We start from the raw sequence: 24,392 nt of genomic DNA on the forward strand, positions 1-24,392 counted from the left end.
ATTACTTCATTGTCTATAGGAAAATGTATTTTTCTTCCTTTTGATTTTTAATTAGATCTATTTTTTCTTTTTCTTTGTTTGAAATCATAATGGCTACTTCTGCTTTTTGTCTTTGCTTCAACTGAAGCCTACTAGTTTCTGCTTTACCTCTATCTTTATTTTGTGTGTATATCTCAGCATTTTGTGTTTCTTACAAGCAACATATTGTTAAGTTCTGGTTTTGAATCCACTTTGCTATTTTCATTCTATAGGTGTCAAAATAAAATTTGGCAAGTTATAAAATAAAATATTTAGATGGAAAAACTGTATCAATACAGGATCGAAACTGTTTTACTCGCCAATCAGGTTCAAACTGTTCAGATACTTTTGATAGAGGTAATCAAAAGTATCCTCAGTGATGAAGTAAAGCTCAAATGTGAACTTCTCCTCAGGGTCAGGCGCAAGGATGCTAAAGAGACTCTTATTATAAAAATAAAATATTTATTGAAATCTACAAGGATAAATTAAGGATTTATAATTCTAAGGGATTCTAAATCCACCCAAATAAACTCCCAGGTTCCACAAGGAACCACTTCTCCTGTGTTTCACAGGCTACACTAATCCTCCCTGATCTGACGAACCCAAACTTATACTATCTAAATAAAAACTACTGCTATTATCCTTATAAATCTTAACTTCACCTTCAAATGATAAAATAGCAAAGGCTAGCTGGTTTAATCTCAACAAGAATCAAGTAAGGTCTCTGAGCCTTAACAGACTCAGATTCCCAACCAAAGACCAGGTTTTTCTTTGGTCTTCTCAGATATAAATCAATTTATAAAAAACACAATAGATGTTCAATAGTGTTTCCCAAGTTGGAAAAAGAAAACCCTGAGCTCCTTCAGATCTTTCCCTCAGACAGAGAGAGGAAAGATGTTCCCTCCTCCAGTCCTGAGAGTCTCTGAGTATCTGCCAATGGCCAAAGAGAGTAATTGACACAGAAAAAACTTATAACTGGCAGCAGTTGAAATTAACACTCTCTCAACTCTGCTTCAAACTTCAGTTCTTTCTCAACCAGCCACTTTATTTCTTATCACTAACCTAATGAATATCATCCTTACAGGAGTGAGTTCATCCCATTCTAATACACAATTGTGATGATGTGCTGTTTGTTTTCCTCTCTTCTTTGATGTCCCTCCTGAAAAGTATTTTACTTCTGACCATGGCCTCCCCTGATCTACTCTTCCTTCTATCCATCATTCTTTTCCTACCCTTCTCATTGAAAGGATGTTCATCAATCTGGAGGGGCTGAACAACTTGCATATGACACTGATGGATTACTGTGTTTTATAAGAAATCACAAAGGTGTTTTCAGGAAAGAAACCTGGCAAGACTTCCATGAAGTGAGGTACAACGAAGGGAGAAGAATCAGGCTATCACTGTGCACAGTAGTAACAATGCTGTAATGATGAAAAACTGGGGAAGAACTTGTTGACTGAGGGCTAAACAGGGAGGCAAGAGAATTCCAAAGGACTCCTGGGGCCAAAGCTGTCCAGCTGCAGGGAGAACTGCTGAGCTCGGAGTGCAAGTCAAAGGAGAATTTTCTCCCATTTTTGGTTTGCTTTTGCTGATATGAATAATATTGAAATATGTTGCATTTGATTTCACACACGGAACTGATAGATTTTCTGACCCGTCGGTGGCTGGGGAAGGAGTTGGAGAAAGAGAATCTGGAACTCAAGAGTGTCGATTAAACAATACTCAAAAGCTGTTTAAAGACAAGATAAGCAGAGAAGCTTCCATGTGATCCTCGAGGCAGCTGCTATTCAGTATTTCAGTAGGATCGGATTCTTCAGGAGCACAGCAGGATCTTGTGGCCTCAGCTATTTCCGGAAGTCTGTCCAAGACCACATCAGGTGTCTCCAGGACCCTCTCTATGCATCTCGTTGTCGGCCATTTCCTTTTCTAGTTACCTTCAAACTTTCCCCAAATTAGATTATTTTCCAGAGTCCAGGGGGGCGGTGGGGGGGGGGGCTAACTCTTCCTTCTAATTCCCTGCAAGCCTCCAACCCTCACCCCCCTCCCCGGGGCTCCCTGGCCCTGAAGGCCACGAAAAATACGCTTGGAGATCCCCTGTTCACTGTGGCCCCTCAAACGAGGCGGCAGTTCTCGAGCTCCGAGCAGCAGGGGCTGAGGCTGTGGCCAGCTCACGTGGCCGTCAAACTCCTGGCCAGGAGGAGGAGCAATTTTCCCTGCTCCCTCCCCCTGCCTCTCTCCCCAGCGGCGGCCCAGCAGCTCATTCTTCCAGCCCGGCCCTCTGCACTGCGGCTCAGGGTCCCAGGAGATGGCGCGGAGGCCGCGGGGGCGGCTTACCTTTGGAAAGCAGCGTACCGAGGGCCCAGCTGAGCGCCCCCTCGGTGCCCCCGGTGAGGGCGCAGGCTGTGGCCTCGGCTCCGACCCAGTCTATCTGTGGAACTGGACACCAGGAGCTGCCCGGGCGCCCTGAGCCCTTCTCTGTCGCTGCCCGCTGCTGCTCGCGGCCTGGGGCTTGGCCTGTTCTCCCTCTTCTTTCTGTGCTCCCGGCTCAGGCTCTGAGAACTTCTCTCCACAGCCTAAGTGGAGGCCGCGGCCGCACCCCCCCCCCCTTCCCTCCTCTCCCCCTGGACCCCCAGTGCCGGGTCCGAGGAGGCAGAGTTCGAGGAGCGAGCAGGGGGCGGAGGGAGATGGGGAGGGGGGGCAGGGAAAACGCCGAGAAGGGGACGAGCGAAGGCGGGAGCCTGAGAAAGGGGAAAAAGGGCTGCCGAGAAGAGGGAGGACATGCGGCGGAAGGTGAAGCCGGAGGAGGCTGCGGGAAAGGAGGAGAGAAAGCAGGGAAGCGAGGAGGATGCCGGGAAGAAGGAAACCGCGTGATGGTCGGGGAGAGGCTCCAGGAAGCCTCGCAGAGACCTCACTGACCGAGGCTGGGCAGAAGGGGGCTTCCTTGACAGGCTGTGGAGAAAGGGAGCCCGACACCGGAAAAGGCCCGGATCTGGCCGGACCGGACCAGGAACTCCCTTCGGGCCTCCTTCCGGCGTCTTCCTGACTGGCTTCGGGAAGCAGCGCCAGAGAAAGTCCCCATCGGAGCACGAGAGCCCACCTGGAGATCGGTCTGCTACCCAGAATGCCCCGCGCGGTGCCCTCGCGCCCCCTTCCTGCCTCGGACAAAGCTCGAATGCAGAGACCGCGAGGAAAGCGCAGGGCCCCGAGCTGTGTTAGGAGAGAGAAGAGCTGGGAACTGGGGACGCCTGAGGCCCCGGCAGCCTTTTCTGTCTTCACGAAAGCGAGGAGTCCGGAGTGCCCTAAAGTGAGACAGCCAAGCACAGGGAGTGGAGGGCCTCTGACCCGCCATAGAGGGGCGGGGGCGGGGCTCTCACTGGGATTTCGAAAGGCAGGCTCGGTAGGAGGGGAGAAGGGTAGCGCAACCCCAAGGCTGCGCAGAGGCCTCCGGGAAACCGGAAGTTAAGGTCGTACCTAGTCGTCCCCCCCCATCCCTCCCCCGCCAAAGGTATTCCCGCCGCGGCTCCGTAGCCGGACGTAAAACTCCCTCCGCCCCGCGCCTGCAGCCTGGGTAATTATGAAGTGGTGGCTGGGACAGCGGGAAAGAGGGGGCCCGAGCAGGGAGAGGCCAGAGGTAAAGGAGCCTGGGGGAGGGCGGGCGGGGAGAGCAGGACCGAGTTCGAATCCTCCCTTTTACGAGTCCCTCGGGGGCAGACACCTCCCGCCTGTGCCTCCTGGAGCCCAATTCCTGGATCCCCCCCAAAGCCAGGAGCCCCTCCCCTTCCTCCACGTCCTGGTACTTTGCAGCTGGGCGGGGCTGCCTGGGTCCTGAGCGGAGCAGGAAGGTCAGCGCCTGGGTGCGGGGTATAATGTATTCCGGGGCTGCTCTGGCGCCTGGCTGGGGTCGGCCGTGGTCTTCGGCTTCCTCTTCGGGGTCTTCTTTCCTGCTAAAACGTCCTACGGGGGGAGGGGGTGCCTGGGGAGGGGGAGGCAGTACCGAATGTAGTTTTACCCTGGAATCCTGCCTCCCAGCCTCGGCCCCGGACCCCCGAGCTCCTGCTCCCCCGCCCCTTGGGCAGCCTCAGCTTCACCCCAAGCAGGCTCTGTTCTGGCTAAACTTGCAATAATGAGCAGAAAGAGGGCGAAGAGTGAAGAGGAGTTCCGGAGGGCTTCCTGGAGGAGGCGAGATTGTCTTTGGACTGTAGGGAAGCTGGGGATGGAGAGCCTGTGAGCCGCCAATGGGGGATAGCCAGAGAAGGGGCTCCTGGCCAGGAGCAGGAGGTGCTGTTCCGGGACTATCCCAGGAGGCTGATGTGTCCCAGGGCAGAGGGGTTGGCAGGGAGGAGGGGGATGGGGCCATCAGGCCTGGGAGTGCCAAAGAGCATCATAGGGGATTTGATGGGGGGAGGCTGGGCTGGAGTTAAGTCACCTGAGGGGCTCAATGGAGGCTGGCAGGAAGGGGGAAGAGAGCCCAGGAGGCCAGCAGAGCCCCAGGAAGGCCCTGCAGTCGGGCTGAGGGAGGAGGAGGAGGACTTTCCTCACAGGAAGGACTGCCTTCTGAGAATGGGAGCCCCACCTGGGCCGCTGGGGAGCCCCAGGGAGAGTGCTAAGCCTGCATGGGGAGGGCCTGGGTTCCAGTCTGGCCTCACACTCCTTGTACCCCCTTTTGTCTCTGAGCCCAGAGCCTAGCCTCTAGAAAGGCTTCCTGGCTGCAGGATCTCCCCCTGGAGACTGGCTGGGCCCCCCCTAGAGCTCTGGAGGGACCCGTTAACCAACCCCCAGCCCAAGGGGGCCTCTAGAAGGCTTTTGGGATTGGAGAGACCAGGTGGTCCACCTGCAGCTCCTCCCTTCCCTTGAGATCAGGGCTTTAGCTTTGGGCCAGTTGCTTGTCAGATTCAACCTACCTTGGCCTCTTGGCCACATCCAGGCCCTGTTCTTGGTTCTCTCTCTCTCCCTACCTGCACTGACCCAGTTCACCTGCCTGAGTCTCCTGACATGGCTCAAATCTTTGGTGTTCTCACATTTCCTAACCTCCCCTACCCACTTCCATGGGGGCCTGCTGTCCCTCAGGTGCTCTGTGTTGCCCCCACCTCCCTCCCTTAGGCTGTATCTAGGCTGTCTGGGGGGTAGAACTGGGCAGGGGGAAGGTCCCTAGGATGGTGGGGGAGAGGAGAGGATGGATGGGGGGGGGGGGGGAGGGCTCTCTCCTGGGCAGCATGGTTGGGGAATGACCCAGGGGGAATTTAAACCCTTGGTGGAGTCTAGAGGTTGGGGAGGGGTCTAGAGGAAGAGTGGAGCCATTCAGGTGCCCAGGTATTCCTAACATAGCTGTACTGACCCTCAGCTCCTTTTTGGAGGTTCCTCTGTGCTGCAGTCACTCCCAACCCTCTGTGAGGATCCCTGAACTCTGCCACCCTGCCCCCGGGCTCCTCAGGAGCCAAAGCTCCTCAGTTCCTTGGGTTGCTCACCATCAGGGCTCAGGCCTTTGGATCCCTGCCTCCAGTTCCCTTAAGTGGTTCCTAGCTTCAGCTATGCCAGAGGGTCCCAGGTGCCCTCACCAACTCCAAGGGAGACCCCAGGACCCCTTTATCCTGTTTCCCCAGGCTCAGCCGCTCCCAGGAACACTTGAGTCTCCCCAGGGTCCCTGCCCTCCTTGCCAGGACCTTAGATGGACTGTGTGCATTCCTAGCTCCTCCCTGGGGTCCCCTTCCCCAGGCTTCCCTGCTCCCCCTTCTGGCAGAGCCCTCAGACCCCTTCCTTGCCAGGGGCTTTTAGGCTCTGCCTGGGCCTATCCCATGTGGGATCCCAAACCCCTGCTGCCTCTTAGGGGGTCTTAGAGGTTGGGAGAAGGGAGGGGGCAGAAGAATAGGAACAGAGGGAGGGGCTTATTTGCCCTTTGGACCCCCTTCTCTTACCAAGCTGCTCCCCCCTCCCCCCTTTGCTGATAGCAGGCTCTCCCCTTAGGGCAGGCCTGTCTTTGGTGACTCCTGTGGCTCCTCACCCTGTGTAGATCCCTGTGGGGCAGCTGTGGGCCCGGGAAGTGAAGGGAAAACCTCTGCCCTCTGGGACCCTTCTCACTCTCCAGCTCAGGGTGCAGAGGCCCAGGGCCTGGCCCTAGGACGGATGGGGCTGAGCCAGATCCTGAGCTGAGAGAGAGATCAGGGCAGGTTTCTTCTCAGGTCTAACCAAGAGCAGTTGGCCCAGAGAGTGAGCCCAAAGGCAGTGAGGAAAATGGGCTTTCTTTCACTGGGAGAAAGAGGGGAGGGAGTGCCCTGGGAGGTGGGCTCCAGGCCAGCTCCTGCTGCTCAGAAGGTCAGAAAAGACAGACATTTCCTGGGCCATGGGAGGCCTGGTGAGAAGAGCTTATGCTAGAGCTCCATTCAGGGGACCATGAAGTGGGGGGAAGGTGGGTGGGGGAAGGACCCCGAGTTAGGAGATGTAAAAAGGAATTTTTTTATTCCTTTTTTAATTTAACAGAGGACCTTGAAGTCCTTTTACCATAGAGATGTGTAAGGATTAAGTTTCTCACATTGATAGGAAGTAGGAACCATAGAGACAGGCAGGAGGAATCATAGAGACAGGAAGTGATGTAGGAAAAGGTTATTAAAGGGGGCTAGCATCAATTGGTTGGTCTGTCAGTTTTGGGGGAAGTTTGCTGCTGTGTGTTGGGTTGGAACTTTGTGGGGTGATTGTTATTAGCAGTAGATATAGGCAGTTTTAGGTAGTTATAGGATAACTAGTATAGACATTAGGAAATATTCTTTCTCTATCTCTTTCCTATATTTCTCTACTATATTCATTTTACTCTATTGTTTTACTATCTCTTAATTAATCTAAATTGGTAAATGTTAAAAGCTGTTAGAAGTTTTCCTCTGGCTTAAATGGATAATATTAATTTACAATTCTACCATATTCTCATTAAAATTTAAATGATTAAAAGCTACTCTCTTATTTTGTCAAAACTTCCAATTTAACCCTTACAGAGACAAGGTCAGGAAAAGATGGAGGAGCTTCACCAGATGGACTCACTGGGGCTACTTTGCTGCCTCTACAGGGAGCCTGGAGTCTCAGGGATGGCCTTGGAGAGAGACAGACTCCCAGCCCAGGTCAGTGCATTCCAGCCCCAGATGGGATCCCCCTCAGCCAGGGAGGCCCTTCCCTGGCTCTGACACATGATAGACTGGGAAGCTGTTCCCTCCTTCCTGCTGGGCCATTTCTGTCCCCACATCCCAGGCAGGAGGAACAGCCCTTCCCACCTCTTTTCTTAGCTTTAGAAATGATTCCTTGTCCCTTGGGCAGCACAGACCCTAAGAGCTCTCCCCAGGCTCTGACTCCTATATCAGATTTCTCCCTGGGTACAAGTGAGTGCTGAGGATGATCACTGATTCCTCCTTCCCTGTATAGGCATCCTGTCTTTGCTCTCTCTGCTTGCCTGGAGACACTCACATGTTCTTCCTCTGCTTCTTTTCACCTTTTCCCTCTTGAGTCTGGTTTGGAGCCAAGCCTGAAGGTATCCCCTGGTCTGTGCCATCCTCAGGGACAATATTGTCCCCTGGAGCTGCTCACTTGCTTCTGCCTCAAGTCCTTGAGTCTTCCCAGTTCTTTCCGGCTCCTTCCTCTTTCCCACTCAGAGCCGTGAGGCTCTGAGGTTGCCTCTGCTGCCTCAGACTCGGCGCTTTGGGTTGGGGGGATGGGTCCTGGGACCTTCCTTCTGCCTACCCCTTAGGTCCGAGTGATCTCGTGTTCTGGCATTTGGGGGGGGGCTGTACCTTTTGATCTAGGTCCAGGTCCAGGAGCAGGATTCCCGGGGTCTATGCTGTTGTTTGTTTGAATTTTGGTGCCTTAGGAGCATATAGTTTGAGTTCAGTAGGGAAGGGTTTCGGGAGATCTGAACTTTAGCTTTCTCTAAGCCGCCATCTTGACCGGAAGTCCTCTGACCTCCTTTTAAAGAGAATTTTCTCTTATGTCACCTCCCCTAAATTTTCTCATCTACCAATCAGAGTAGATGCTTTTCCTAGGGCTGCCCATTCTTAGTTTTTAGTTCTCATCTTCTCTGGGTAGATTATATCTTCTGAGTACTTCACACCTCTTTGCTAAACTTGTCCCTTGCAATTTGCCTGATCTTTTAGTGATTAATTTGACCTTCATAAGTACTGGCCTCACTATAAGTATGGGTTGGGGACCTTTTCATTGTTCAGTAAGGAGTTTTACAACTTTATCTTCCCCTAAGGTATCCCTAAATATGGGTGGAGTATTTTTAAAGTTCTGAATACATTCCTGATCAAGTACCTCCATTGTTTAAATGGGGGATAACCTTAACCAAATGTTTTAAGATAGAGTTTAAGCAGTTTTAAGATTCACAGCTGGCACAGACCCTTTCTCTGACCCTCTGCTGTTGAGCTCCCTGACTCAGAGAGAGTTGGAGCAGTTTGGGGTGATCTCAGGAAGGGCTCTCACACAGAAATGGGGTCTTTTTCTCAGAAGAGTAGCTTTATGTATTCTTGAACAGAGCTGTTTGTACCAGAGCCAGCAGCTGGGTACATTCCTTCTCTGTTCAATATAATTCCTCACAGGTCTAGTCCTTCCCTTGTTGGACAGGCTGCAGAGAAATGGTCGAGTTTCTGGAAGGCCTGGAAGTTTTCTGTATAAATAGGGTTAGGGAAGTCTTGAGGGGAACATTCTGGTCTTGTCACAAAGGCATCCTGCTCAGTGGCAAAGAATGGGATACAGATTGGAGTGCTTTGTGTCCTCCTAAAAGGCTTTCAGAAATCTGTGTAATAACACTCTGGGGTAAATATTCCTCTCGTCCTTTCACAATTGAGGAAACTGAGGCAAACAGGTTAAAGTTCTGTGCCGAATTTTTACTGTTTGAAGCATAAAGATAATTTTAGGGTTGTGACCTAATCTAAATTAATTTGGTCACCAGAGAAAATCCTAAATAAAATACCCAAGTCAATTTGGAAATTTATGGTGATTTTAATTAACATAGAGGGAAAGGAATTAAGTGGAAGGGAGAGAAAGAGGGTATAGGATTTCTCCCGCCTGGACTGTGCTAAAGGGAGTTCAAAGACCTCTACCACAAGGTCTTTGAAGAAAATTAGAGGCTTTTCTAAGAGTATAGTGTTTGGAAGGTAAAGGAGAAAAGAATCAGCCTAAACTCTGAGAGAGCTCAGTGAAGATGCCTCACCTGAACTAGGTTACTAAGCTTCTTCCAGTATAGTATGAAGGAAAACTCACCACCAAAATCCGGAAAATAGTTGCCACCACACCAAGAAGCTGAAACGCTCAGCAGGCTGCTGCCAGAGCCATCTCTCCACAGAAAGAGGCCAGAGAGAGGAAGTGACCCAAAATATATAAATGGTTTTTACATCACTTTCCTGCGTCTCACATGTACCAATGGCAGCTTAAGCTTGACTTAGGACAGCCCAGGGGTCTGTCAATTGTTTCTGATTTGTCATTTGCTAGCACATGTCTGTCATAGGCCATCCTCCTAAATACTTAATCCTTAAATATGGGTATAGACATTCCTGCTTTTGTTAGACAAAGTTTGGTGGAGTAATCTAAAGTTCACAGGAGTAGTGAAACTTTTCCCTTTTTTCGTTAATTGCCTCTATCTTTAGTTTGAATAAGCATTTGTGTCCTTGAACTACAAAGTAAAATACCTCTTAGGCACTTTCTCACACCTGACAATTTGGCCATTGTGCCAGAAAAAGGACATGATCACTTCAGAGATGTGTGAAAGCTGGGACACTCATGCATTGTTGGTGGAGTTGTCTTCCATTGATTGACCATTTGGGGGATCATCTGGAACTTTGCCCAAAAGGATTTCAAACTATGCATACCCTTTGATCTAGGCATTGTGATATGGAAATCACTTTAAAAGACTGATATATATTAATTTAAGGTCGCCAAGGAATTCAGCTATGTAGTTCCTAAATGAAAACTCAAGCCAGCTGTCAACCTTTTTTATTGTGTTTTAATTACAAACAGGAGGAAGAAAAGTATTAGAGGGAGAGAGAGAGAGGGAAAAGGGAGTGAAGGAAATAGGGCTCAAATACCCACTCTGCTTGGGCTGAGCCAAATTTGGGCCCAAGGCCCTGGATAGCCGAGGCAAAGAAAGAGATCAGTCCCTATCACTCACGTGACCAAAAATGGAGAAACAGTCTCAGGGCTCCTCCCCATCAAGCACCAGGCTCCAACCACCACCTCTCCTCCACGTAGGAAGTCCCGAGCACTCCTGAGCTGTCTTCTACCTCACTTCCTGTCTCTCACATGTGCCGATGGTGGCTCTAGCTTGACCTAGGACCACTCAGAGGTCTGTCCTTTTTGCACATGTCTGTTGAAGGCCATATTCTCAAATAATTAAATCTTGAGTTTTGCTGCAACCCTTCCTAATCTTGTTACCCTGAGTAGGGTGGAGATTGTAGTTTCCAAGACCTGATTCTGTCATTCCAAGTATCTCTATTGTTATTGATCAGGAAATAGCTAAATCCCATCTTCTAAAGAATGGTCTGAATAGGGTTGAGTAGTTTTGAAATTCACAGCATGTATCCTAGAAAGATCCCCAACAGGGGTAAAGAACCTATTTATAAAAAGATACATAGAAGATCTTTTTGTGGTAGCAGAGAATTGGAAATGGAGGAACATTCAGTATTTTGGGAATGGCCACACAAGTTGTGGTGAGCGATTATAGTGTAACCTGTTGAGCTATGAGAGATGCCAAGGCTGACATGGCTCCTGTTTTCAGAAATTCTCTGTTCTCAGTATTCCCATAAAGTATGGTGTCAGCATTCCCTGTAGGGTGTGTGAAGAAGGTGGGACAAGCTGACCTTGTGCCTTCTATTGAGCTGATTCTTTCTTGGGAAGAAAGGGAGGGCTTTGGGACAGCAAGGCTTGAATTGTGGAAACATTTTCCATCTTGTGAATTTTTCTTTTAAGGGACCCAATAACTTAAAATGATATGTGTCCCTACAAGAAAAGAGGATATTGGCAACTCTTAATAATAGTTATTATCAACAACTGGGTAGCTAAAAGAATTATACTTAGAGGGAACAGTGACAAACTATATAGGATGAAATGCCAAGACACCAAGACTTAAATATATATATAGACATACGTATGTATACATATATACAAACAGGGTTAAAAAAAAAGAGGTTAATACTAACAGAAATGGGAAAAGAAACAAAAAGGGGGTAAATTTATATGTCACAAAGAAGCACTTGGAGGGAGCAGGGAGAACATCAATACACTGGAAGGGCAAAGAGGTTGGAGATAGGAAATACTCAATTCTTACCTGCATTGAAATTGACTCAGAGGGAAGAACAATCAAATACATTGGGGCAGAGAATTGATTTGAGCCCTATAGGGAAGAAGAAGGGTAACAAAAGGACCGTTGGGGAGGGAAGCAATACAAGGGAAGGTGAGGGTGTGTGTGGGGGGGTAGTACTGAAAAGAAAGGACTTTAAAGGACTGTAAAGAAAATAAGAGGGGTATAAAAAGAGAGGGGGGGGTAGAAGGGAAAGTAAAATAAAGGTGGGAATTAGGGGGAGTGATTAGAAACAAAACACTGTTGTAGAAAGAAATAGTAAAAGCAGAAAGGGCAGGACTAGGAGTGAAAATCAAAATGCTGGGAAATACACAGCTGGTAATCATAACTCTGAATATGAATGGAATGAACTCACCCATAAAACACAAGCAAATAGCAGAGTGGATTAGAAATCAAAACCCTACCATATGCTGTCTCCAACAAACACACATGAGGAAGGTAGACACACATAGGGTAAAAGTAAGTGGATTGAGCCAAATCTATTGGGCATCAACAGAGGAAAAAGAAGGCAGGATAATCATGATATCTGAGAAAGCCAAAGTAAAAATAGATCTAGTCAAAAGACAGGGGAGGTAATTACATCCTGATAAAAGGCAGTATAGACAATGAGGAAATATCAGTGTTCACCATGTGTGCATCAAATGGCATAGCATCTAAATTTCTAAAGGAGAAATTAGTGGTACTCAAGGATAAAATAGAAAAACTATACTAGTGGGAGACCTGAACTTTCCTCCATCAGAACTTGATAAATCAAGCCAAAAAACAAATAAGAAAGAGGTAAGAAAAGTGAATAAAATCTTAGAAAAATTAGAGTTAGTATACTTGTATATAGGGACAAAAAGGAATACACCTTTTTAGCAGCACATGGTACATTCACAAAGATTGACCATGTATTAGGGCATAAAAACATTGCAAACGAGTGCAAAAGAGCATAAATAATAAATGCAAGCTACTCAGATCACAATGTAATCAAAATAATAAGTAGTAAGGATACATGGAGAGGCAAATCAAAAATTAATTGGAAATTAAGTAATATGATTCTCAAAATCAGTTCAAGAACAAATCATATAAACAATTTCATTGAAAAAAAAGACAATGATGAGACATCATTTCAAAGTCTATGGGATGCAGCCAAAGCAGTACTTGGGGGAAATTTATATCCTTGAATTTATATATTAACAAATTAGGGAGGGCAGAGGTCAATGAATTGGGCTTGCAAATTAAAAAAATAGAAAGTGAACAAATTAAAAATCCTCAGATGAAAACTAAATTAGAGATCCTAAAAATCATAGCCTTTAAATTCTTAACAGAGAGACAAAAGTGTTTAAGGAAGAAATAGTAATCCTGTACAAGTAGAGGACCTCCACCTTCCCCTCTGAGGACAAAATGAGTCTAAAAATAAATAAAATGTAAAAGAAGTTAATACAGTTCTAGAAAAGTGAGATTTAATAGGTCTGGAAAAAATTGAATGGTACTAAAAAGGGATATGCCTCCTTTTTATTGGAACAATACATATTTGAAAATTGACCATATTCTAGGGCATAAAAACTTTACAACCAAATTCAAGAAAAGCAGAAATAATAAATACATTCTGTTCAGATCTTGATGATGCAATAAAAATTATAATCAGTAACAATTCATGGAAAGACAAAAAATTAATTGGCAACTAAATAATTCTTCAAAAGGAGTGGGTCAAAGAACAAATTTTAAAAACAATTACTGATCTAAAGAGAATGACAATGAGGAGACATCTCAAAATTTATGGGATACAGCCAAAGCAGTATTTAGTGAAAATTTTATACTCCTTATATCAATGAAAAAAAAGAAAGAGGTAATCAATGAATTAGACTTGCAACTTAAAAAAACACTAGAAAAAACAAATTGGCAATTTCCAATTAAAGACTAAATTAGAAATTCTAAAAAAACAAAGGAAAAAGTAACACAAATAAAAGTAAGAGAACTATTGAACTAATAAATAAGACAAAGGGTTAGTTTTATGAGGGGGAATAAAAAGTAGAATATTGGTTAGTTTCATTGTTTATAAAAGAATATCCAGTTACCTGTATCAAAATGAATAGGGTGAATACACCTTCAGAAATGAAAAGGGTAAATATATCTCTAATGAAAAAGAAATTGAAGCAATCATTAGGAAGTATTTGTCCAATATATGACAATAATCTGACAACCTAAGTAAAATGGATGAATGTTTAAAAATATCAGTTTACTAGATTAATAAAAGAGGAAATAGAATACTTAAATAATCTTATCTGAGGAAAAAAAAGAAATTGAATAGGCCATCAATGGACTCTCTAAGAAAAATCTCCACGTACAGGTGGATTCACAAGTGAATTCTATCAAACATTTAAAAACCAATTAATCCCAATAATATATAAAGTATTTGGTAAAATAAGCATAGGAGTGCAGCAAAATCCTTTTTATGACACTAATATGGTATTGATACTTAAGCTAGAATGACCAAAAATGGAAATAAAATTATAGACCAATTTCCTTAATGATTATGAATGCTGAAACCTTAAATAATAAATACTAGCAAAGAAACTACTGTAATTTCTCATAAGAATTATTCACTATAACCAAGTGGGACTCATTCCAGGAATGCTAGACTGATTTTTATATTAGGAAAACTATCAGCATAATTGACTGTATCAATAATAAAACTGTAAATATAGAATTAACTCTCCCCTTGTCTATTTTTAGCTAAACAAATCAAGTATCCTTACTTGACACTATGTAAGAGAGTTTTCAAGTCACTTACTAGAGTAAGCTCACACCTCCAAAGGTCAGTTCCCCCCACTCCTGGTACACTATGAAATGAATAGCTGGGGAAAATGGACAGGGGAATTCTGTGCTCTAAGGGCAACTTTGTTTTCTCTACTGGATTTTCATATCAAAGCCTCACATTCTTTATAAGTTAATCAACAATTGTTTATTTTAGTAAGTGACTTCTGGGTGTCAGACATTGTACTTGACACTGCATATACAGGCACAAGTAATCAAACAAAACTTATTTCCAAGACATTCAACTGTAGCAGGTAAAGTTTAGTTTCTCTGCCAAGGAAGTATTATATTTTTAGAGGTTTATTAAAGATTAAGAATTTAAGAAAATACAAGTAAGAAAGCATGTGCCTAGGAGGGCCAAAAAGGCCCATTCAGTTTCACTTACATCATGAGAGACGCATCTGCTTGGAAGCAGAAGTAGCAAGAGAGCTCAGTAGGCGTTTACAGCCAGTTAAATAGAAATTTTGACCTCGCCCAGGTGGAAATCTCAGTGAGATTAGAGAGCATCTTGGGAACTAGAACAAGGACTTCTGGGGATTGAAGTCTGGGGTTCAAATCTCCATTTTCACATTTCTCCGTTTGATCGTTTGGGGAAGAAGAACTTCCCCAACGGATCATGAAAACATAATCAATATAAAGATGACAATAATTTGAGGATAAGAGAAAAAAAGAACAAAACCAATAATTTCTAGATGCATTGACAAAAAGCCAGTTAGGGGGTAGTCCCTTTATGACATGAAAGTATACATACAAATAAATGTGCAATCAACCACCCCCAAGGTTAATTTTGATCTTCTCTTGCAGCTTGTGGTCTGGAGACTTCTTAATGGTGTCTTTTTCAACAGTTCAGTTTCTGGATTCAGAGAGGTAGCATCTTTCTTTACCTAAAATTCTTTTTAAAAGGAATTTAAACTTTGCAATTTAAATAATATTTTTTACATTTCCCCGTCTTGAGGGTGATTGAAAAACACAGGATCACATAGGGATGCATGGCTGAGTTATGAGGTATATGAATCAATTGGGAAGAGAGATTAAAAAGACATCAGAAAAATCCAAATAAAAAAGAAAAATTTCTGGATGAAAATATAGACTATCAAAGTCTTATGTGTAAAAATTCCAAGTAAAAGAAAAATAAATGTATAACAGGTCCTTGGATCAGGGCCGAATTAAAATGATCTAAGCAATGATGCATTTACCCAGTCAGTAGCCAGGACTACAGAAAGTTACCACACTATGAAAGACAGAAAAGGGACCAGATTATAGGAGCCAGGTTTGGGATACTCATCTCTAAGTATTTTCATGAAGAGTGTGGATACACAAGGAAGGCCTATGTCGTAACAAGTGTTACACATATCAACCTAGAGTCTTCACACTAGGTTCAAGACCTTTGCATTGGTTTGGAAGTGCATCAATCCGTCCTGGATTGGCTTATCTTTGGCCCTATGCGATGGCTCTTTTGTGTATATCTTGTCCTGGAATCAGACAGAATTATTAAGCAAAGTCCCATGATTAATTTTTTAAAATAATTAGTGGCATCATTTTTATAGTTTCAAGCTTTGGGGGCATGCATTGACATTATAGCAAATGTATTTTAAACTTTATCACTGCAAAATCAAAAAGTTAAAGAAAATCTTAATACTGGTGACATGTGCTTCAAATATAAGAAGGAGAGAAAAATAAACTGAAATAGCATATTGCTCATGCAAGAAAAATTTAATAAAAGATTTTAAAAAATTAAAAAATGTAGCTTATAATCATTGACACACTGTGTCAGCTATAAAAATATAGAATACAAAGGTTTCTCACCAAAAATGAGATCCATTTCCTCTTCATATCTGGCCATGATCCACTGTGCGTGAAAGCAAATGAATTGAACAGGTAACATTTTTCATTTTTAAAGAACAGTAGTACAAATATGTAGTTATCAATATCCCCAAAATTCTCAATAGCCCAATTAAGTACAATAGCAAACAAACACTATCATTTTTCACATAAGTTGCTGTATGGCATTTTTAAAAGCCTATGAACTGATGGATATTTGTCACAAATTTTTACAAACTGTGACAAGGAAATCACTTTAAAAGACTGATATATATTAATTTAAGGTCACCAAGGAATTCAGCTATGTAATTCCTAAATGAAAACTCAAGTCAGCCGTCAGCCTTTTATAGAGTTTAATTACAAACAGGAGGAAGAAAGGAATGAGAGAGAGAGAGAGAGAGAAAGAGAGAGAGAGAGAGAGAAAGGGGAGAGAAGGGAATAGGGCTTAAATACCCCTTCTGTTTAGGCTGGGCCAAAAGGCCCAAGCCCTTAGATAGCTGAGAAAGGAGATCAGTCCCTATTACTCACGTGACCAAAATGGAAAAACTGTCTCAGAGGCCTCCACCTCCAGCTTCCTTCAGAGCAGCACAACCTCCCAGAGCCAAAAAACTCTCCAACCAACCCCCCTCAGTCCTCAGACCCCTCTATCTTTAAGCAAACCATCCAAGTTCCTTCCCCTCAGTTCTCACATCTACCAATCACTGTCCATCAATTTCCCTGTGCCAATGGTGGCTCTAGCTTAACCCAGGACCGCCCAGAGGTCTCTGGCTTTGCACATGTCTGTTGAAGGTCATATTCTCAAATAATTAAATCTTTGATCCTTTGCTACAGCCCTTCCTAAATCCTGTTACCCTGAGTAGGGTAGAGATTGGAATAATTAAATTTTGATCTATGCTGCAGCCCTTCCTAAATCCTGTTAGGACTGAGTGGGGTGGAAATTGTATTTTCCAAGACCTGATTCTGTCATTCCAAGTATCTCTATTGTATCAATTCTAAAATCAATCATGACTCAAAGAAATTCCTGTTCTATGGTTAAGCATAGGTCAAAGTCCTTTCCATTGTTCAGCAAAAGGTTTCTGTCCTAAAGTAATCTTAAGAAGGGAGGAGAAGGAACCTCCCATGCCAATGGGGTTCACATTCCAATAGACTATCACTAAGAAATTTTCCAAGTATGAAATTTCCCAATGGTGAAATTTCCAACATTTATAAGTCTAAGAAATTTTAAGGTTTACAAAACGTAGCAAATCTTTCAACCTTGACAAATACATTTTCAAACAAAGTATAATTTATTTTGGGTTGAACATCATCAAGAAATCTAGAGATCATTCAGGTGGAAGTAAATTAGCTAACTGAAGAGTTATAAATGAGGAGTGCTCCTTTTTTGGAGGCTTTTTAGGGGTACAAATGCCCTGAGATTAACTGCCCAACTTCCAGTCACATTTTTAGAAATGCGTTATAATTGTATTTCACTTCAGCTACTAGAATGGGCCTTACACCTGGTGTTAGGGGCAGGCAAAAATGACCAGAGATTATTAAGAAAAATTCTAAAAATCATGTCTAAAAAACCCTTAAAATCAATTGAGATATTTAGCACAGTAAATTTTCCAATGGTTGTTATAGCAGTTCTCTTTGATGGAGTCCATCTGTCCTCTATGTGACAATTTACAAACTCAAAATAGAAAAGCTGTTTTTATATGGGCTTACTCAATGTTTGTTCAGAATGGCTATAGGGGAAAAGCAACAGAATTTAACAGTAGTTAAACTAAGTACATTAAAATGATTCAGTGTAACAGAATAGCATTGAATGCAGTAATATATAAATTTAAAATCACGAAGTAAAATCTTACAAACAAAGCAATAGAATACAGAGAATTTTATAAAACGTTGGAGTTTGAAATGCCTTAAAAATATAACCTCCAGTCTTTTTAAAGTTCCTTTTTTTTTTTAATCTATTGTAAAGATTAAAACTTAGGGGAGACTGAAGCAGGTAGAAATTAGTTTCTCTCTGCAAGGAGTATTATTTTTATGAGGTTTATTAAAGGTCAAGGGTTAAAGAAAATAAAAGCAAGAGAAGCACATGCTAGGTGGGCCATGAAGCCCACCCAAATTTCACTCACATCATGAGATGTGTCTGTTTGCCAGTGGAGCCAGGTAGAAAAGAGACCCCGCCTACAGGGAAGACCCTTTAAATAAAATTTTGCTCTCGTCCCAGATGAGAATTCAGTGAGATTTGAGGGCATTCTGGGGAAGTGGAGCAAGGGCTTCTGGGGATTGAAGTCCTGTATTCGAGCCTATTTTTTACATTTCTCCGTGTGATCATTTGAAAAAAAATGATTTTTTTCCAAAGGATCATGAAAATATAATCAATTTAAAGATTATAATAATTTGAGGATAAGAGAAAAAAAAGAACAAAACCAATAATTGCTGGACTAATTGACAGAAATCCAGTTAGGGGGCAGTCCCCTTTGGCATGAAAGTATACATACAAATACATGTTCAATCAACTACACCCAAAGTTCATTTTTTGTGCACTTGTGGTTTGTAGTCTTCTTCATGGTATCTTCTCCAACAGTTCAGTTTCTGGATTCAGAGAGGTAGCTGAAAGGTTCCTGAAAGGAATTTAAACTTTAAATTTAAACTTTGCAATTTAAATATTATACTTTTTAAACTTTTTAAAGGAATTTAAACTTTGCAATTTAAATATTATATTTTTTTACATTTCCCCGTGTTGTGGGTGATTGAAAAATACAGGATTACTTAGGGATGCATGGCTGAGGTATGAGGTATATGAACCAATTGGTAAGAGAAATTAAAAAGACATCAGAAAAATCCAAATAAAAAAAAATTTCTGGATGAAAATATAGACTATCAAAGTCTTATTTGTAAACATTCTAAGTAAAAGAAAAATGAATCTATAACAGGTCCTTGAATCAGGGCCCACCAAAATGATCTAAGCAATGATGCATTTACCCAGTCAGTAGCCAGGACTACAGAAAAGAAACACACTAGGAAAGGTAGAAAGGGGGACCAGATTATAGGAGCCAAGGTTTCGGGGATACTCGTCTGTGAGTAGTTTCAGAGTGAGTGTGGACACAAGGAAAGCCTATGTCTTAACACATGTTAAACATAGTAACCTCGAGTCTTCACATTAGGTTCAAGATCTTTGTATTTGCCTAGAAGTGCATCAATCCATCCTTGATTGGCTTTTCTTTGGCTCTGTGCAATGGCTCTTGTGTATCTTGTCTTAAAATCAGACAGAATCATTAAGCAAAGTCCCATAATTTTTTAAATAATTAGTGGCATCATTTTTATAGTCACAAGCTTTTTAGGGCATGCATTAGCAAATGTATCTTTGTGACAAGGAAATCACTTTAAAAGACTGATATATATTAATTTAAGGTCACCAAGGAATTCAGCTATGTAATTCCTAAATGAAAACTCAAGTCAGCAGTTAACCTTTTATGGAGTTTAATTACAAACAGGAGGAAGAAAGGTATTAGAGATAGAGAGAGAGGGAGAGAGAGAGAGAGAAAGAAAGGGGAGAGAAGGGAATAGGGCTTAAATACCCCTTCTGTTTAGGCTGGGCCAAAAGGCCCAAGCCCTTAGATAGCTGGGGCAAAGAAAGGAGATCAGTCCCTATTACTCACGTGACCAAAATGGAGAAACAGTCTCAGAGGCCTCCACCTCCAGCTTCCTTCAGAGCAAGCTTCTCAGAGCACCTCTCCAACCACTCAGAGCCAAAACTCTCCAACCAACAACCCCCAGTCCTCAGACCCCTCTATCTTTAAGGAAACCATCCAAGTTCCCTCCCCTCAGTTCTCACATCTACCAATCACTGTCCATCATTTTCCCTGTGCCAATGGTGGCTCTAGCTTAACCCAGGATCGCCCAGAGGTCTGTGGCTTTGCACATGTCTGTTGAAGGTCATATTCTCAAATAATTAAATCTTGATCTTTTGCTACAGCCCTTCCTAAATCCTGTTACCCTGAGTAGGGTAGAGATTGGAATAATTAAATTTTGATCTATGCTGCAGCCCTTCCTAAATCCTGTTAGGACTGAGTAGGGTGGAAATTTTATTTTCCAAGACTTGGTTCTGTCATTCCAAGTATCTCTATTGTATCAATTCTAAAATCAATCATGACTCAAAGAAATTCCTGTTCTGTGCTTAAGCATAGGTCAAAGCCCTTTCCATTGTTCAGCAAAAGGTTTCTGTCCTAAAGTAATCTTAAGAAGGGAGGAGGAGGAACCTCCCATGCCAATGGGGTTCACATTCCAATAGACTATCACTAAGAAATTTTCCAAGTATGAAATTTCCCAATGGTGAAATTTCCAACATTTATAAGTCTAAGAAATTTTAAGGTTTACATCTTAAACTTGTAGTACTGAAAAATCAAAAGGTTAAAGAAAATCTTAATGCTGGAGACATGTGCTTCAAATATAAAAAATATAAATAAATATAAAAAAAGAGAAAAAATTAAAAAAAAACTGAAAAAGTACATTGCACATGCAAGAAAAATATAATAAAAGAGCTTTAAAAATTAAAAAAAATGTAGCTTATAATCATTGACACTCTGTGTCAGCTAAGAAAATAAAGATTACAAGGCTTTCTCACCAAAAATGAGATCCATTTCCTCTTAATATCTGGCCATGCTCCACTGTGAGTATAAGGCAAATGAATTGAGCAAGGTATATTTTTCACTTTTTAAAAACAGTAGTACAAATATGTAGTTATCAAAATCCCCAAAATTCTCAATAGCCGAATTAATTACAATAGCAAATAAACACACTTTCATATTTCACATAAGTTGCTGTATGGCATTTAAAAGCCTATGTATTGATGAATATTTGTCACAAGTTTTTATAAACGTAGCAATTCTTTCAACCTTGGTAATAAACACTTTTAAACAAAGTAAAACTCATCTTGGGTTAAGAACATAATCAAGAAATCTATATATCATTCTGGTGGAAGTTAAATAGTGAGCTGAAGAGTATAAATAAAGGGTGCTCCTTTTTTGGAGGCTTATTTAGGGATACAAATGCTTTGAGATTAACTGCCCAACTTCCATTCACATATTTAGAAATGTGGGAAGGTTGGGGGTTATAAAATGTATTTCACTTCAGCTATGGGCCTTACCTCGTGGTAGGGGCAGGCAAAATTAACCAGAGATTATTAAAAAATGTTTTTTCAAAAATCATATTTAAAAAACCCTTAAAATCAGTTGAGATATTTAGCACATTAAATTTTCCAAAGGTTGTTATAGCAATTGTAACCAGTTCTGAAGTCCATCTATCCTCTATGAGATAATTTACAAAGTCAAAAATAGAAAAACTTTTTTTTTCCAATATAGGCTTATTCAATAATATTTGTTCAATAGTTATAGGGGAAAAGCAACAGAAGTAGTTACCTCAGTACATTAAAATGAACAGTATAACAGAATATTGAATCCAGTAATATATGAACTTAAAATCACAAAGTTACATCTGAAACAAAACGATCAAGAAAAATGCAATAGAGTACAGAGATTTGTAACGCATTGGAGTCTGAAATGCCTTAGAATATAGCCTTTAGTCTCTTCAATGTTCTTTGGGGTTGGGTTTTTTTGTTTGTTTGTTTGTTGTTTTTAATTATCTATTTAGATGCCTATTGTCCGAAGGCAGAGTGGTAAGGGCTAGGCAATGGGGGTTAAGTGACCCGCCAAGAGCCACACAGCTGGGGAGTATCTGAGGCCAGATTTTAACCCAGGACCTCATGTCTTTAGGCCTGGCTCTCAGTTCACTGAGCCACTCATTTTCCTCCCCAAAGTTAGCTGAGTCTTCTCCCTGACATGCAGGTGAAGTCAATAAAATTACCAAAGTCAAAAGGTATCCTTTTAAATAGCCCATTTTTTTAAGTTCCTGTTTGTAAGTCTCCTCTCTCCTTTTTCTCTCCCCTCCTACAATCCTCCTCCTGCCCCAGTCCATGTGGAGCCCAGGCCGCCAACCGGGTGGGCAGCAAACAGGTCTGGAGCCTGGAGTGGATCGGGTAGCCGGGGTGGGCAGGTGAGCCGCAATCTGCAAACAGGTCTGCAGGCAGGGAGAAGCCACCGAGCCAAGCTGGGCGGGAGGGAAGGGTTCAAGAAAGTCTGAAGTGGATGGCGGCGGCGGCAGCAGGCAGGGCCGGGAGCTAATGGTTGGAACGAGCAGCAGCTTTGTAAGGGTAAAGAAAAACCTTGACCAGAGAAACGTGGCTCAAAAAAAAATTTCTAGGCACTAGCTATTAAAGATTAACTAAAGATCAGAAAAGAATCAGAAGATTGAGATATTTCGTTTTCCCGAAGTAACGCCAACTATAAAGATTAAAATTTAGGGGCGACTGAGGCAGGTAGAAATTAGTTTCTCTCTGCAAGGAGTATTATTTTTATGAGGTTTATTAAAGGTCAAGGGTTAAAGAAAATAAAAGCAAGAGAAGCACATGCTAGGTGGGCCATGAGGCCCACCCAAATTTCACTCACATCATGAGATGTGTCTGTTTGCCAGTAGAGCCAGGTAGAAAAGAGACCCTGCCTACGGGGAAGACCCTTTAAATAAAATTTTGCTCTTGTCCCAGATGAGAATTCAGTGAGATTTGAGGGCATTCTGGGGAAGTGGAGCAAGGGCTTCTGGGGATTGAAGTCCTGTATTCAAGTCTATTTTATACACTATTTAGATGCCTATTGTCTGAAGGCAGAAGATTGGTAATGGTTAGACAATGGGGTTTAAGAGATCTGTCCAAGCCCACACCACCAGGAAGTGTCTCGGGCCAGATTCCAACCCAGGACCTCCCGTTTCTAGGCCTGGCTCTCAGTCCGCTGAGCCACCCAGCTGCCCTCCCATAGTGAGTTTTTGGAATCTCAACAAATGGCCACGAGTTGCAGGGAGATGATTTCTCTCCTGAATCTCTAGTGAGATAAATAAAAGGACCAGTGCACCTAAAAGATATTCTTTGAAATATGCCATGCTTGCAATCAACTTTCTGTTTGGAAAAGTCTCTTCCTTCTTTCCCTTTCTTTCTCCCCTCCTGTGATCCCCTGCCCCCGTAGCCTAAGGGAAAATTACCCCGATTTTTTACCAGCTGATAGAAATGAGTCCTGAAGAAATTGGGTCTGCTACCAGCAGCCTGGGTGATGAGCCGTCTGGGTCGGAGGCCAGAGGTGCGGGAATCAGCTGGGCCAGATGATCAAGAGAAAGACCAGGAGCAGGAGCTGCCGGAGAAACAGGCAGGCTGGGGCTGGGAGCTGGGAGCTTACTGGGGCGCAGAAGCAGATAGGTAGCCTAGCGGGCAGGCAGGCGGGAGAAGCAGGGTGAGGACTTTAGGCAGACCAATTTTGGGGTTTTCCTTAATTTACAAGTTCTGTTTTTCTTGTATTACTTTGAAATGCCTAGCGATGCTGTTTGGCTTCTGTTCCAACACATTCATTCGAGTGTGGTAACTGTAGGACAAGATTCATTATGTTTTAGGGCCTTGGAGCGTGTCTTGTGCTTGAGAAAGGAGGGGTCATGGACAGTAATCTTTGGGCTTTTATTCTGTAATTGCAATCCTTTGGGGGTAATAACCTAGGGGACTTAAAGTAGAGTATATATTTATTGATCCGATAAGTATTTGCTCTCATGTTGTTTCTCCTGGGAAGAGAATAATAATCATAACAAGTCCACTAGTGGGGAAAATTTGGGGAAAGAAGTCACAAAGGGGGATCATTGGGGGGCCCTCATTCAGGGTTGTGCTTTGCTGACATTCCTTCCTTATCAACCGGTCGGGGTATGCTGGCTCTGGCAATGCTAATCATCACCTTGGGTGGAGGGAGTACTGAGGGAGACAACATGAATTCTAAAATGTAAAAAAGAAACAATGGTCAAAAAATGTTTCTACATGTCTGATAAAAAAAGAAGAAGAAAAGAGTGGCAATAGAGTCTCATGCTTTCTTTTCCTGGGATCCGCCCAATCAATCACTTTCTCCACCTTTTTTTCCTGGGGCGCAGATCTGATGGGCAAAATATCTTTCTTTTAGCTTTCTGTGTCCATTCTTGTGTGGCAGCCAGCATTGTGAGAAAGCAAATATCATGAAGGGCAAAAAGTGGTTTAGCAGCCAAGTGCAGTATGTTGAAATTCTGAGAGAGAAAAAGGGGGTGGAATGAGACATCAATCCCTCAAAATCACACTGGTGGGAAATGACTTCTTTTTTGATAGATGCTCCTGTTTAGCTTGTAATGAGTATAAAGGGACCAGCTGTCTTGTAAAGAAACTTGGAGAGCTTTTCATTCTGCCATGTGGGGGATTTAATAGGTCAGGAATAATGTAAAATCATCAAGTAGGTCAAAAAGATGCTGTGGTTTCAAAAAATATGAAGTATCTGCAGACAGTGATAAGAGTTGTAAAGAATATAAATGAAATAGTTGAAATTGTTTCTAGGAT

At 42.9% G+C, this 24,392-nt stretch overlaps 1 protein-coding gene across 3 annotated transcripts in view; it reads left to right on the forward strand.

The window, feature by feature from the left end:
* Positions 1-3,131: 3,131 nt before the first annotated feature.
* Positions 3,132-24,392, forward strand: part of LOC100618313 (zinc finger protein 420-like) — a 53,020-nt gene continuing 31,759 nt past the window's right edge. For 2 of the 3 annotated variants that reach the window (XM_056820291.1, XM_007490200.3), the window contains exons 1-2: positions 3,132-3,322; positions 6,999-7,121. In XM_056820291.1, the coding sequence (XP_056676269.1) occupies positions 3,140-3,322; positions 6,999-7,121 (306 nt within the window). In that variant the 5' untranslated portion in view covers positions 3,132-3,139. Of the gene's footprint in view, positions 3,323-3,536; positions 3,650-6,998; positions 7,122-24,392 lie in introns of those variants that run through there. The other variant, XM_056820293.1, reaches the window with a different exon arrangement.

This window comes from Monodelphis domestica, chromosome 3, assembly GCF_027887165.1.
Source record: "Monodelphis domestica isolate mMonDom1 chromosome 3, mMonDom1.pri, whole genome shotgun sequence".
In the NCBI taxonomy this organism is placed as follows: Eukaryota; Metazoa; Chordata; class Mammalia; order Didelphimorphia; family Didelphidae; genus Monodelphis; species Monodelphis domestica.